Source organism: Pristis pectinata, chromosome 26 (genome assembly GCF_009764475.1).
Source record: "Pristis pectinata isolate sPriPec2 chromosome 26, sPriPec2.1.pri, whole genome shotgun sequence".
Classification (NCBI taxonomy): Eukaryota; Metazoa; Chordata; class Chondrichthyes; order Rhinopristiformes; family Pristidae; genus Pristis; species Pristis pectinata.
Window position 1 is genome coordinate 29,676,421 of NC_067430.1, and position 14,638 is coordinate 29,691,058.

General features: G+C 45.0%; 1 protein-coding gene across 1 annotated transcript in view; it reads left to right on the forward strand.

Moving 5' to 3' along the window:
• vwa5b1 (von Willebrand factor A domain containing 5B1) overlaps positions 1 to 14,638 on the forward strand; it is a 128,199-nt gene that overhangs the window by 13,762 nt on the left and 99,799 nt on the right. Inside the window, exons 5-6 of the mRNA XM_052039010.1 lie at positions 1,321 to 1,475; positions 5,840 to 5,971. Coding sequence (XP_051894970.1) covers positions 1,321 to 1,475; positions 5,840 to 5,971 — 287 coding nt within the window. The remainder of the gene's footprint in view (positions 1 to 1,320; positions 1,476 to 5,839; positions 5,972 to 14,638) is intronic.

The window sequence follows — 14,638 nt, forward strand, 5'->3', positions numbered from 1 at the left end:
TGTACATAGAACAGAGGACATACAATGAACGCAGACAAAAAAATTGTGCACGCACAAATAGTGCAAACAATGGTATATACAGGATACAAAATTAGTGCAAGGTTCGTGCAAAACCAGTTAGTGCAGAACTCAGTGTATTGCACTAAGTGTATACCACTAGCCAGCATGACTTGATCCATTAGAACATTGTCCTGAAATTTCCTTGGAGTAGTTTGAGTGCTTCCTACTAAAACCACTTTTCCCTCGAGCGGGTCCAGGTGAGAACTTCCACAAAGAACCTGAACCTGACTTGACCAGTGAGGCTGAATGCAGTACGCAGCCTTCTGACCTTAAGTCTCCTCCAGGGATATCTCAACCTGGGCTAGACTGGCTGTCAAAACAATCAAACAGCTTGAATGTGTGTGAGATTATACTAAAGCTATTCAAATTTTTCGATAAAACTTTTAAACTAATAATTGAAAAATGATTTAAAGAACTGGAAACTATATAAAACAATTAATTCCACCTCAGTTGATCAATCATTTAAAAACAAAGTAAATCACTTGAATTTTACCTTTCCTCCTCATAGTTGCTCTTCCCATTGAAATGAATGGAGTGGATGAAACTGTGCCAGGTCTACTCAAGTGAAGTTTGATAGGCTCAGCAGATTCTAGGGAAATGCAGGAAGTTCACCCTGCACTGCTGCACCCTAAAGAGGGGTCTACACTGGAGCAAAGGGAGTTTGTCAATGGCAGATTCAGAATCAGGATCAGGTTTATTATCACTGACTTATATGATGTGAAATGTGTTGTTTTGTGGCAGCAGTACAGTGCAGAGACATAAAATTACTATAAATTACAAAATAAATAACTAGTGCAAAACAAAAGGAATAACGAGGTAGTTAATGGGTTCATGGACCGTTCAGAAATCTGATGGCGGAGGGGAAGATGCTGTTCCTGAATCATTGAGTGCGGGTCTTCAGGCTCCTGTACCTCCTCCCCGATGGTAGTAACGAGAAGAGGGCATGTCCCGGATGGTAAGCGTCCAGGATAGATCCTCTGAGATGTTGACAGCCAGGAACTTGCAGCTGCTCACCCTATCCACCACTGACCCCTCAATGAGGACTGGTGTAGATGTTTGGGCCTTCTGCAGTTGTGCGAGTCTCAGGCAGTTACAGACTGAAATGTCTAAAACTCTGTAAAGAACGGCTGGCATTTCTGCAGACACCTCAGACCAATATTGAATAGAATGGAGAATGGTGCCTGATTTTATCTGTTAAGAACACAATGTTATCTCAAGCTGCCAATATTAACTAGCATATGGGAATACACGTGTTCGCAGGAAAGACAGACAACGCTGTTGCACCAACCATCAAAACCACAAGGAGAGCGGGAATCAATTCTGCCTGGCAAAGCGCTTGGAGGACGAGGTCACCAACGCGATCGTCTATGACTTCAGTTTCCACCTCGAAATCCGAGCACCGTGTTTGCTGGCAGGTTAGAACTGGAAACAGTTGCTGTCGTTCTGCTCAGAGTCAGCATTGTACAACGTTCACTTTTTTCAGGATCTGGGCATCACTGGGGAAAAGCCAACAGTTACTACCCATCCCTAATCACTAGAACACTAGGACAGCATTTAACAGAGCATTTCACTCTACTGATGGGTCTGGAGTCACAAATAGACTAAACCGGGAATGAATCGCAGATCAAAGTTGAGTTTAAAGTCAAAGTCGAGTTTATTGTCAGATGCACAAGTCCATGTGTGCACAGGTGCAATGAAAAACTTACCTGCAGCAGCATCACAGGCACAGAGCATCAGATAAGCTCCCATTGGAGGGCACTAATGAACCAGCTGAGTTTTTCTGACAACCTGGTAGTTTTGTATCCATTGTTATTAATAAGTAGCTGTTTTAAAACAAAAATAATTCCTGATCATTAACTGAATTTAAATTAAAAACAGCTAATTTAGTTTAATTTGGCAACATGTTTGAACCGATTAAAAACAGCTACCCTGAACGGGATTTGAACTCAGTCTCTGGAATGTTAGTCCAGCCCCCTGGATTAGCAAACTGTTGCTAATTCAGTATGGTAACCATAGACCATCCTGAAAAATGATAACAAATCACGTAAAAATTCTGGAAATCTGAAAAAAAAACAGAAAATACCGGAAAAACTCAGCAGGGCAGGCAGCATCTGTGGAAAAACTTATAGTTAATGCATCAGGTTGAAGTCTCAACGCCAGAACTAAGAAAGAGTTTAGATAGCAGAGACGGTATGAGAGGGCAATGGGGAAAGCAAGGGAAATGTCTGTAATGGGGTGAAGTGACAGAGGGTTATTGAACGAGCTATGAAGGTTGAATGAGTTAGGGCTCTTCTCTTTGGATGAGAGGCGACTTGATCGAGGTGTACAGGATGATAAGAGGCACAGATCGAGTGGACAGTCAGAGACTTTTTCCCAGGGTGAAAATGGCTAACACGAGGGGACATAACTTTAAGGTGATTGGAGGAAGGTATAAGGGGGATGTCAGGGGTAAGTTTTTTACACAGAGAGTGGTGGGTGCGTGGAACGCACTGCCGGCAGAGGTTGTGGGGGCAGATACTTTAGGGACATTTAAGAGACTCTTAGATAGACACACGAATGATAGAAAAATAGGGGGCTATGTGGGAGGGAAGGGTTAGATAGATCTCAGAGCAGGATAAAATGTCGGCACAACGTTGTGGGCTGAAGGGCCTGTACTGTGCTGTAGTTTTCTATGTTCTATGAATGGACAGATCAGCTCCTATGTCTGGGTGATGCTCTATGGTTTGGTCTACAGGGACATGTCCAGCAGGGCGGGATATACGGATGAGAGAACAAAATGTGGAAGGGAAGTATGGCAGCACAAATGATCGGTCCTGGTACAAACAGAACGAGCATGTCATCTGAAGCTGGAGAATTCAATAACGAGTCCTGCTGCTGAAGGGTGGGATGTTTTTCCTGGGGCTGACATTGGGCCTCATTGTAACAATGCAGGAGGTCACGGGCAGAGGCAGCAGAGGAGGAGGGGGATGGTGAATTAAAATGACGGACAACAGGAAACTCCAGGTTACTCTGGTTCTCTGCAAAGTGATCACCTGATCTGCGTTTGGTGTACACATAATGGTAATGTCATTTGGCCCAGTATCTCCATACTGGATCTTTCTGTCATCAGGTTGAGAATAAGGAAGGTGCAATGGTGAAAAAAAACATTGCTCATATATTCCAAGATCGTACTTGTGTTCAGGTCATTTGAAAAGCACTAATTCACAGTCACTGTGCAATCTTCAGTTATAAAAATTATTGCTCTCTAGCAGCCGCTCAGTAGCAGATGTAACACAAAGGTTCCCTGAACAAATGTCTGATGAATATTAACATCAGTGTTTTAGCTGAACCATTTCCAGGACGTGGTGTAGAATTGATGAAATTCAAACAGCAAAACACTGCTGGCGCTGTTAATCTGAAATAAGAACAGAAAAGGCTGGAAACACTCAGCAGGTCAGGCAGCGTCTGTGGAGAGAGAAGTAGAGTTAGTGTTTGAGGTTGATCCAACCCCACCACCTCTACCAGCGAGACAGACAAGGGCAGCACAAGCACGGGGAACACCACCCCCTGGGAGTTGCCCTCCAATCCACACACTGTCCTGACTGGGAAATATATCGCTGTTCCTTCACCGTCACTGGGTCAAAATCCTGGAACTCCCTCCCTAACAGTACCCACACCTCAAGGACTGTAGCGGTTCAAGAAGGCAGCTCACCATCACCTTCCCAAGGGCAACTAGGGTTGGGCAATTAAATGCTGGCTCAGCCTGTGAAGCCCACACCCCTTGAATGAACAAAGAAAAAAAACTAGGAAAATTTAGAAAACAGGTATGTTTTGAGTTGCAGGGAAGTGGGGAAGGCTGGGGAGAACAGCAGAGTTATCTGTGATAGGGTGGTATTACAGACAGAGAGAGAGAGAGAGTAACCAAACCTTGTGAGAGCAACCAATCTGTATGGAGGAGATATAAATAGGGGAGAGAGAAAAACAGAGACCTACTGGAACAGTGAGATACAGAACAAGTTCAAGTTTATTGTCATAGGCACACAATCACAGGGTATAAATGCCTTGAAAATTAGCTTTTTGCAGCCGCAGCACAGTACATGACAAACATGAGTTAATATAAACTTAAATTAACATAAATTGTACATAACTTACACAATAAACTAAACATAATGACACTGGTGCAAGCTGAGAGAGAAAAAGAAATATAATTTGAGGTAGTGTTAGGGTTTCTCAGGTCGGTTCGAGAACCTGACGGCAGTGGGGAAGAACAAAGCAGTTGCTGGAAATCTGAAATAAAGGAGAATGCAGGGAAACCCAACAGGTCAGGCAGCGTCTGTGGAGAGAGATTGAAATCAGTGATTGAAAAGCAAAAAAAACCGCAGATGTTGGAAATCTGAGATAAGAACAGAAAATGCCAGATACACTCAGCAGGTCAGGCAGCACTGGCAGGGAGAGAGAGAAAAAGACAAAACCAACGCCTCAGGTTGATAAGCCCCACTCACCGTGATGCTGGAGGAACTCAGTGGGCCAGGCAGCATCCGTGGAGAAAAGCAGGCGGTCAATGTTTCGGGTCAGGACCCTCCTTCAGGACTGAAGATAGGAAAAGGGGAAGCCCGATATATTGGAGGGGAAAGCAGAGCAGTGATAGGTGGACAACAGAGGGGAGGCGGGGTGGTCACAAGATAGTGATATCAGTTTGTGCTTGGAATTCTCCTGGCAGTGGAGGAGGCCGTGGACTGACATATCAGTGATAGTGTGGGAGGGGGAGTGGAAGTGACTTGTGGTTATCACCACCTCGTGCCCACCCCACCTCCCCTCTTTTGTCCACCTATCACTGCTCTGCTTTTCCCTCCTAGATATTGGGCTTCCCCTTTGCCTATCTTCAGTCCTGAAGAAGAGTCCTGACCCGAAACGTTGACCGCCTGCTTTTCTCCATGGATGCTGCCTGGCCCGCTGAATTCCTCCAGCCTCGTCGTGTTTTTCACCCTGATTAATTACCCTGTCTATCCAATGTTGCTAAAACAGATTTTCTGGTCTTTATCAAATTGCTGTTGTGGGATCTTGCTCTGCACACATTACCTATTGCCTTATTATACTAGAGCAATGGCGATGTTTCAACAATGTGTTCAGTTCTGGTCGCCTCATTATGGGAAGGATGTGGAAGCTTTAGAGAGGGTGCAGAGGAGATTTACCAGGATGTTGCCTGGATTGGAGAGCACGTCTTATGAGGATAGGTTGAGTGAGCTCGGGCTTTTCTCTTTGGAGAAAAGGAGGATGAGAGGTGACTTGATAGAGGTGTACAAGATGATAAGAGGCATAGATCGAGTGGACAGTCAGAGACTTTTTCCCAGGGTGAAAATGGCTAACACGAGGGGACATAATTTTAAGGTGATTGGAGGAAGATATAAGGGGGATGTCAGGGGGATGTTTTTTACACAGAGAGTGGTGGGTGCGTGGAGTGCACTGCCTGCAGAGGTTGTGGGGGCAGATACATTAGGGACATTTAAGAGACTCTTAGATAGCCACATGAATGATAGAAAAATGGAGGGCTATGTGGGAGGGAAGGGTTAGTGAGATCTTAGAGCAGGATAAAATGTCAGCACAACATTGTGGGCCGAAGGGCCTGTACTGTGCTATAATGTTCTATGTTCTAATACTTGATTGACTGTCAAGTCGCTTGGCACATCCTGAAAACCAAGGATAGAAATCTTTATTTGTTTTCGATACCTCGTTTCTCAGTTTGGTGATGAAGCCAGTAGTGGCGGCCCTGTCTGAACCTCCCACTGTTGCCCTTCCACAGGTGTCGAAAGTCCGACGCACTCAATTCGAGCTGACGCCGATCCATCTGCTCTTTGTGCTAGCAGTGTGATGATCACCTTGGCAGAGAAACACACCTTCGACAGACCTGTGGAGATCATCATCCATCCCAGTGGTTGGGAAATGTTTCATTTTTTATTCCAGTGCATGTGATTTAAAATATACTCATAAATCTTGCCAACTGCTCGGCTCATTTTGTACTAAAATAGAAAGAGTTAGAGCAGGGATGTCCCATTTGCTTAATTTTTAATGATCCCAAGGGCACAGCTGTGAAAACTCAGTTCTGTGAAAACTCAGCTCTGTGAAACCTCCCCCTGGAGTGGAGTTAGTTAAGGTGAGTTAAATGAATGCTGTTTCAGAAGAGTTATTGTTTATTAGTTAAGGAGAGTTAATGAGTGTTGGTAATGGTGAATTAAATGAGATCAGTTAAATGAGAATTTGATGAGGTGAGTGCTAATGAAGGAGAGTTAAATGAGTGTTATTTAAGGCGAGCACTGTTAGTTGTGAGTTAAATTAATGCTACTTAAAGACTGGTGTGAGTTGAGATAAGAGCAATTTCCCAATTTTTTTCTGAGACCCATTTTCCAGGACCTGAGTTTATTAGATCCGCAGTGTGGAAAGTTCTCACTGCCTTCCACTCAGTAGGGAGGTCCTCCCTAAAATGTCAGTGATGCTGTGAAGATTGAATCAACGTTTGGCTGTGGGACTGTAACAGATTTATCGGTGAATGAATATAATTTTGCACCTCTGTATGACAGAATGAGTTCCTCCAATCCTGCCACATTAACTGTTTGCTGTTGCAGTCGATCCAGAGGATTGCCTTAAGCTGGTTAGCATGTTCCTGTGCTGCTGATATTTTTAATTCGGACATTGAATCTATTTAAGAATTCTTCCTTGCCTTTCACGTTGGATCTTGCTGTTAATGGTTTCTTCCACAGGGACTCCCCTCTCCTTTGGATGTGCCATTATCAGATGTTTTATGGGAAAAAAAATCCCTTGATCATCCTGTCCTTTGAAAACTAGTTCCATCTCCTACATTGGCTTCCTCCCCATATTTTCCTTGTAGATATTGTCACCTCTAAATTTGTGCCCATTTAACCAGGAAATTTTTTGTCCAAATCAGTTCAATCAGGTTCGACCAAATTCAGCCCTCTCTCTGGTAACCTTCTGAAAGTGAACCAAAACGTTTGCAACCTTGGTTTCAGATTTGACCCTAAGAGGAACTGCGCTCGACAGATTTGCGCCATCCCTAAGGTTGCCACTTTCTGCCTCCGTAAAAGTTCCTGGCTCCTTCCTTGTCACAGCTTGTCTGCTGCTCAGAACCTCAGCCATGGCCTCGTTAGCTCCTGATTTATCTGTCCTTCCATGGCCAAGCAGCCAGCCTAATCAAAGACCCCACCCACCTGGGACATTCTCTCTTCTCTCCTCTTCCATCGGGTGGAAGATACAGGAGCCTGAGGGCACATACCACCAGACTTAAGGACAGCTTCTACCCCACTGTGATAAGACTATTGAACGGTTCCCATATACAATGAGATGGACTATGACCTCACGATCTACCTTGTTGTGACTTTGCACCTTATTGCCCTGCACTTTCTCTGTAGCTGTGACACTTTACTCTGTACTGTTATTGTTTTTACCTGTACTACAGCAATGCACTCTGTACTAACCCAATGTAACTGCACTGTGTAATGCATTGACCTGTACGATCGGTTTGCAAGACAAGTTTTTCACTGGACCTCGGTACAAGTGACAATAATAAACCAAGACCAATACCAATAGAGGGTTGCTGCTTCCTGTCTCACTCCAGAGATTGGGACACAAACACCCGGGCTGATAGTGTAGTACTGACGGAGTGCTGCTCTGTCAGTTAGGATGTCTTTTGGGTAAAAATGTTAATCAGAGACCCTGTTTAGGTCAGGGAGATCTAACACATCCTATGGCACCATTTTGAAGAAGAGCCTCTCTCTACCTCCCCAAAGTACTTTATTGGCTACGAGGTGCTTTGGAACAGCTTGAGACTGTCACTATGGAAATGGAAGCCTTTTTTTCTCTTCTGACACATTTATGCTTTGTTCTATCCTCTGGATCATCCAAAGTTTGCTGTCTCCATTCTGGCTTGTGCCTTGTCTCATCCACCCCTCCTTCCCTATGCTCACTGACCCTATACCAATCCCTCCCTGGCCTCATCCCTCCCTTTTCCCTCAGCCTCCTCCAGCCCCGAAGTGCCCTGTGATCGTTGCCCTCCTTCAATACTCACCTCTTGATTATCAACCTTGACAGAAACAAAAAACAGAATGTTGGAAGAACTCATCGGGTCAAGCAGCATCCGTGGAGGCAAACGATTTTTATGGCTGTTTTGCGACTGAGAGTGAAGAGGAAAGATTGCAAGTATACAGAACTATAAGGGGGGGGGAGCAGAGGCAGGTGGGTGGCAGGTAGAACCAGATAAATGGGATTGTCAGGCAGATGGAACGGGGGGGGGGTGGAGGGGGATGGGAAAGGTGAACAAAGGATGCAGAAACCTAGGCGGACGGATGAGTGTGTGAGGGAGGAGAACACCAGCGGTGTGGGTTACCCGAAACCGGAAGATTCAATGTTTATACCAGTTAGTTGTAAGGTACCCAAGTGGAATATATTCGTTGTTAGTGGTGAGGCCAAATGTAAACTCTTTGCATTTGGCCTTCCCATAGCAGTGAATAAAAGCCGAGGACAGACAGGTCAGTGTGGAAGTGGTAGCCGAGTTTTTCCAGTGTTCTGTTTTTTTGTTTTAGATTCCGGCATCTGCAGCCTCTTGTTGACTGGGCCTTCACCGCCTGGGTTCCACCGCCGCTAAAATCTCCACCTCTCTGGCTCCCTCTCCTCTTAAGATACTCCCTAAAACTTGTCTCATTGCTCAAGTTTTTGGTCATCTACCCTAATATGGCTTCAGTGTCCACTCTATTGAGTGATATTAGTGCAGATGGCCATAAACATGTACAAAGAGGTAGGTTTGACAACACTCCAATTTGCTAACTCTCCAATGATTGGATGGGCTGCTGTTTGAATTACAAGACGTTGATGTCGCAGTAAGTCATTGGTCTTGTGGGTGTGAAGTCCTTGTGCCAGTACTTAATAGCACAAATGCCCCAATTCACCTTTGTAGGAGGGGAATGAAGGGCAGATAATCTTTGTGTTTGAATTGAGATCGAGAAACTTCCTCAGGGGACAGCCAGGTGCCTTTGTGATTCATTAGGCAGAAAAATAAGCAGCATAGTCACTAACCATCAGAATGGAGCAAAATGTATTCACTGACAGATGGAACAAAGTGAAATAGGCTTTGCTGACAGGTTGAACAAAACAGAATCAATGAAGCATTGTGTTGAGGCCACTGCATAAAATGAGACAACTGTTAACTTTCTATATGTTTTTTGATATAATTATTCAACTAAGTTATTGCAGTGAAATTGTTTGGTGTTCAAAACCACAACATACCAGCCTCAGAGAATTGACAGGACTTGGACAGATTTCAGGGCTTTGGACCCTTGTGAGTGGATCTCTTGCTCAACATGGGTTCTCCCGGAGCCCCGAGGCATTGCCCCAGTGTCTGTTGTTGCTGCCGTCCTGACAGGCTCCAAGCTCAGCAGTGATGGAGTCAAAAGGCAGATCAGCTCCCAGCTCCCTGCACCACATCCCAGTGAACCGTGTCCTGAAAATTCAACAACTTTAGGTCCGCTGTGCAGAGAATATTAATCAGTACCTGAAGCAGGTCTGTCCATTAAAAGTCTGCAGTGTAGTAAAAAGGGAAATGCCTTCTCATTGACTTATAATGAAAGAGAACAAAGATTAGAAATGATTCTGAGTGTGTACAAGTGTTATAAATCTCATCTATAAAGGGATATTGACAGAAAATTATATCTGACTTTGTGTGCTGAGGGTTCATCAGCACAATTGATTGAAGAATATTAATGACTGTCAGTGTCATTTAATGATTCTTGTCTGCGACTTTGATGTGGTGTTTTATTACGTATTTTCAATGTGTCCTCATGCTGGTGGGTGGGTTTTGAGGGGAAATATGGATCTTGAAAGAGAAAAGACAAGGTAACAGCACAGTGCAGTGAAACAGCCAATGATAAACAGTGAGTGGAAGGTACAATGGTTATGCTGCAGCAACAAATAGGGTCAAAGCGAGGAAAATGGTGGTGCCAAAATGAAAGACTCCCTTTCTGAATTCAAGAAAGCATTTGGAATTGCTTTATTCTTGTCACATGTAGAAGATGCAGTGAAAAGCTTTTGTCTGCATGTCAGTCAGACAGATCATTCCATATGTAAGTACCTCGAGGCAGTAAAAAGGAAATAGAATGCAGAATATATTGTTGTAGCTACAGAGAAAGTGCAGGTAGACAAATAAAGGCGGCACGGTAGTGCAGCGGTTAGCGTAACGCTATTACAGCGCCAGCGACCCAGATTCAATTCCGGCCACTGTCTATAAGGAGTTTGTACGTTCTCCCCGTGTCTGCGTGGGTTTCCTCCGGGTGCTCTGGATTCCTCCCACGTTCCAAAGACGTAAGGGTTAGGAAGTTGTGGGCATGCTATGTTGGCGCTGGAAGAGTGGCGACACTTGCGGGCTGCCCCCAGCACATTCTCAGTAACGCAAAAAGATGCATTTCACTGTGTGTTTCCATGTATGTGATAAATAAATATCTAAAGAGTAACCACGTGTATGAATGGATGAATTAGAGATAATTGGAATTGATTTAATAACCATCACAACGATTGAAAGGTTATCAAGCATGGGAGCTGAATATTCTAAGGCAGTGGATGATTTTGGAAAGACAAGCAGAAGAGGATGAAAGACCTCTTCTGGAACTTAAAAGAATGAGAAGTGATGTGATGATGTGTATCTAGACAAGTCTGAGAGGTTTGACAGGGTAGATGCAGAGAGACTGTTTCTCCTGATGGGCGAGAAGCGACAACTAGGCTGATGATAAAAGGCTGACCACTTTAAATGGAGGTGTGGAGGAATCTCTTCTCTGTGGGCCATGAATTGTGGAACTTTCTACTGTAGACAATTGTGGATGCTGAGTACATTCAAGGCCGACTCTGAGAGATTTTGTTTTAGATTCTGGGGCAAATCAGAGGTGAAAAATGAAATTGAGGCCAAAAGTCATTTTAGCCATGAGCTTATTTAGTTATTTGTTTGTGGGGATCTGGGTACAGCTAGCATGGCCAGTGTTTACTAGTTACCCTTGAGCATGTGGGTGTGAGCACTCCTTAAACTGCTGCAGTCCTTCAGGTGAAGGCGCTCCCACTGTGCTGTGCTGTAGGACTAGCAACGTATTTCCAAGTTATGATGGTGTGTGACGTGGAGGGGAACCTGCAGGTTGTGGTGGTTCCCATGCACGTGCTGCTCTTGTTTCTGGTGGAGGTTGCATTCAGGAGGTTCTGTCAGAATAGTCTGGGTGAATGACTGCAGTGCATTTTGTAGATTGGTATTGGAATTGGTTTATTATTGTCACTTGTACTAAGGTACAGTGAAAAACTTGTTTTGCATACCGATCGTAGAGGTCAATTCATTACACAGTACATTGAGGTAGGTCAGGATAAAAGCAATAACAGAATGCAGAGTAAAGTGTCACAGCTACAAAGGAAGTGCAGTGCAGGTAGACAATAAGGTGCAAGGTCACAACAAGGTAGATTGTGAGGTCAAGAGTCCATCTCATCGTATAGGAGAACCGCTCAATAGTCTTATCACTGTGGGATGGAAGCTATCCTTGGGCCCGGTGGCATGTGCCTTCAGGCTCCTGTATTTTCTGCCTGATGGAAGAGGAGAGAAGAGAGAATGGCCTGGGTGGGTGGGGTTTTTGATTATGTTGGCTGCTTTACCAAGGCAGTGAGAGGTATAGACACACAGTGGCCATTGTGCTGCAGTGGTAATGAATAGTTAGGATAGTACACCAGACATCAATCAAGTGCTGCTTTGTCCTGGATGGTGCTGAGCTTGTTGAGAATTGTTGGGATTGCAGTCATCCAGGCAAATGGAGAGTATTCCAATGATGCTCTTGATTTCTGCCTTGTAGATGGTGGAAAGACCTTTAGGTAGGTAATGACTGACTCACAGCTGGAAACTTGCCCTTGTAGCCATGATATTTATGTGGCTAGTCAATTTGAGTTTCAGGTCAATAGTGACTCCCCAGGATGTTGATGCTGTCTTACTCAAGGGACTGAGTTATGGAGGGAGCTTGAGCAGGGTGGGACTTTATTCATTAGGGCATAGGAGAATGAGGGGTGACCTTACAGAGGTGTCATGAGGGGCACAGACAGGGTGAATGCGCACAGTCTTTTCCCCAGGGTAGGGGAATCAAGATCTAGAGGGCATAGGTTTAGGGTGAGAGGGGAGAGATTTAATAGGAACTTTGGGGGCAACTTTTTCATCCAGAGGGTGATCCGTATCTGGAACGAGCTGCCAGAGGAAGTGGTTGAGGCAGGTACATTAACAATATTTAAAAGGCACTTGGACAGGTACATGGATAGGAAAGGCTTAGAGGGATATGGGTCAAGTGTGGGCACACGGGACTAGTTTAGATGGGAATCTTGGTTGGTATGGACCAGTTGGGCTGAAGGACCTGTTTCCATACCTGGGAACATTCCAGACTCTAGGACCTGGAGATGGTAATGCCATTGAATATCAAGGGTACATGGTTAGGCTCTCTCCTGTTGGAGATGGTCACTGTGTGATACTTGTGTGGTGTGAATGTTACCCAGTGTTCCTCAGCCCATGTCTGAATGTTGTCCAGGTCTTCCTACATGCAGGTTTGGGTTGCTTCTTTTGCTAAGGAGTTGCAAATGGAATTGTACACTGTGCACTCATCAGCAGGTGTCCCCACAGCTGATTTAATGATGACATGAAGGTAAGTAGTGAAGCAGTTGAAGAGGGCTGAGTCTGGGGCATTGTCCTGAGGAACTCCTGCACTGATGAACTGGGGCTGGGAGAATTAACCTTTGACAACCATGACCATCTTCCTTTGCGCAAGGTGTGATTCCATCCCGAGGTAGATTGGGAGATCAAGGGTTAAGCTTTTGTATCTTCTGCCCTCCAGGAGGGGGGGAGAAGAGTGAATGACCGGGGTGGGAGGGGTTCTTGATTATGTTGTCTGCTGTCCTGAGGCAGCGGGAAGTGCATTGGTATTGGTATCGGTATTGGTTTATTATTGTCACTTGTACCGAGGTTCAGTGAAAAACTTGTCCTGCATACCGTTTGTACAGATCAATTCATTACACAGCGCACTGAGGTAGCACAGAGTGCATCGAGGTAGTACAGGGTAAAAACAATAGTAGAATACAGAGTAAAATGTCACAGCTACAGGGAAGTGCATTGCAGGTAGACAATAAGGTGTAAGGTAGATTGTGAGGTCAAGAGCCCACCTCATTGTATCAGGCGTCCATCTTATTGTAGATGGAGTCAATGGTCGATGCTGGTTCGCGTGATGGACTGGGCTGTGTTCACAACTCTCTGAACTGGATATAGGTGGGTGATGTTCCACACTGTCAGGCAGATAGTGGAACAGCTTGGGTGTGGACTTCAAGAGCCGTGATCTGCAGGGTTACTGACACAGAGCTGAGGTAGGATTAAGTTGGGTAGCTCTTTTTCAACCAGCACAGATGTGATGGGCTGAATGTCCTCCTTTTGCCCTGTAAATTTTCAACAATTCTATGATTCCTCTCTCACCATGATTAGTTCCTGAAGGATGCAGGTTTAAAGCAATTCTATCAAATTAATTATAATGTCATAAAACTGCTTAGCTTGAAAAAGTCTTGCAATAAAAGGCAATGTCATGGTTATTAGTCAAGTACTCATTGTGTGCCAGCCAAGTCCCACAAACAGGTGATTGGCCAGTTAACGTTAATCATATGCCGAGGGCACCAGGAAAACTTTAAGATGCAGGTTGGTGGGATTTGGTTTCAGTCCCCTCTCTGTCAAACAATGCAGCATCTGATCAGTGCTCCCCCAGGCACTGAATTCAGGATGAAACCACTGCCAGCCGATCAGCTCAGAAGCCTGGTTCATTGAAACTAAACCCTGGTTTTACATAGGTCCACTTGAGAGTGTTGCCTAGATGTTCGTTAAAGAAAAGTGATCGACTATAAATTCACAATCTTTCTTTGTCGGGAAGATTTATCACGTTCGAACACAAAACTGACAGCACATTTTTAAACAGTAGTATAAAGACTACAGCAACACACAAGATGCTGGAGGAACTCAGCAGGTCAGGCAGCATCCATGGAGGGAAATGGACAGCTGACATTTCGGGTCGAGACCCTTCATCAGGACTGAGAGGAGATATAGCCAGTATAAAGAGGTGAGGGGGAGGGATGGAGCAAGTGAAAGATGGATCCAGGTGAGGATGGTTGATGGGCAGATGGAGGAGGGGACAGTGGGAAGAGGCCGGGAGGTGATAGTTGGAGGCCGCAAACGGCTGCGGATGGTGGAGTCTGATGGGAAGGGAGGTGGAGCATGGAACCAAATAAGGGAGGGGGGTGGGTGGGACCAGAAGGGGGAGGGGACCCAGTGGGAGGAGTGTGTGGGAGATGGGCAGGTAGAGAGGGTGAGGGAGGGGAAACGAACAGGGGGACGGGGCAATAGGTTACAGACATGGTATACAGAGAATACACCAGCGACTGGCACTAGTTGCAGAACGGGTGTAAGTTCTGTTTGCTGTTACACAAGTGACTAATTTTCCAAAGCCCATTAATCCCTGATGCATCCCAATCACACAAATGTTTCATAAACATTGACCATTTG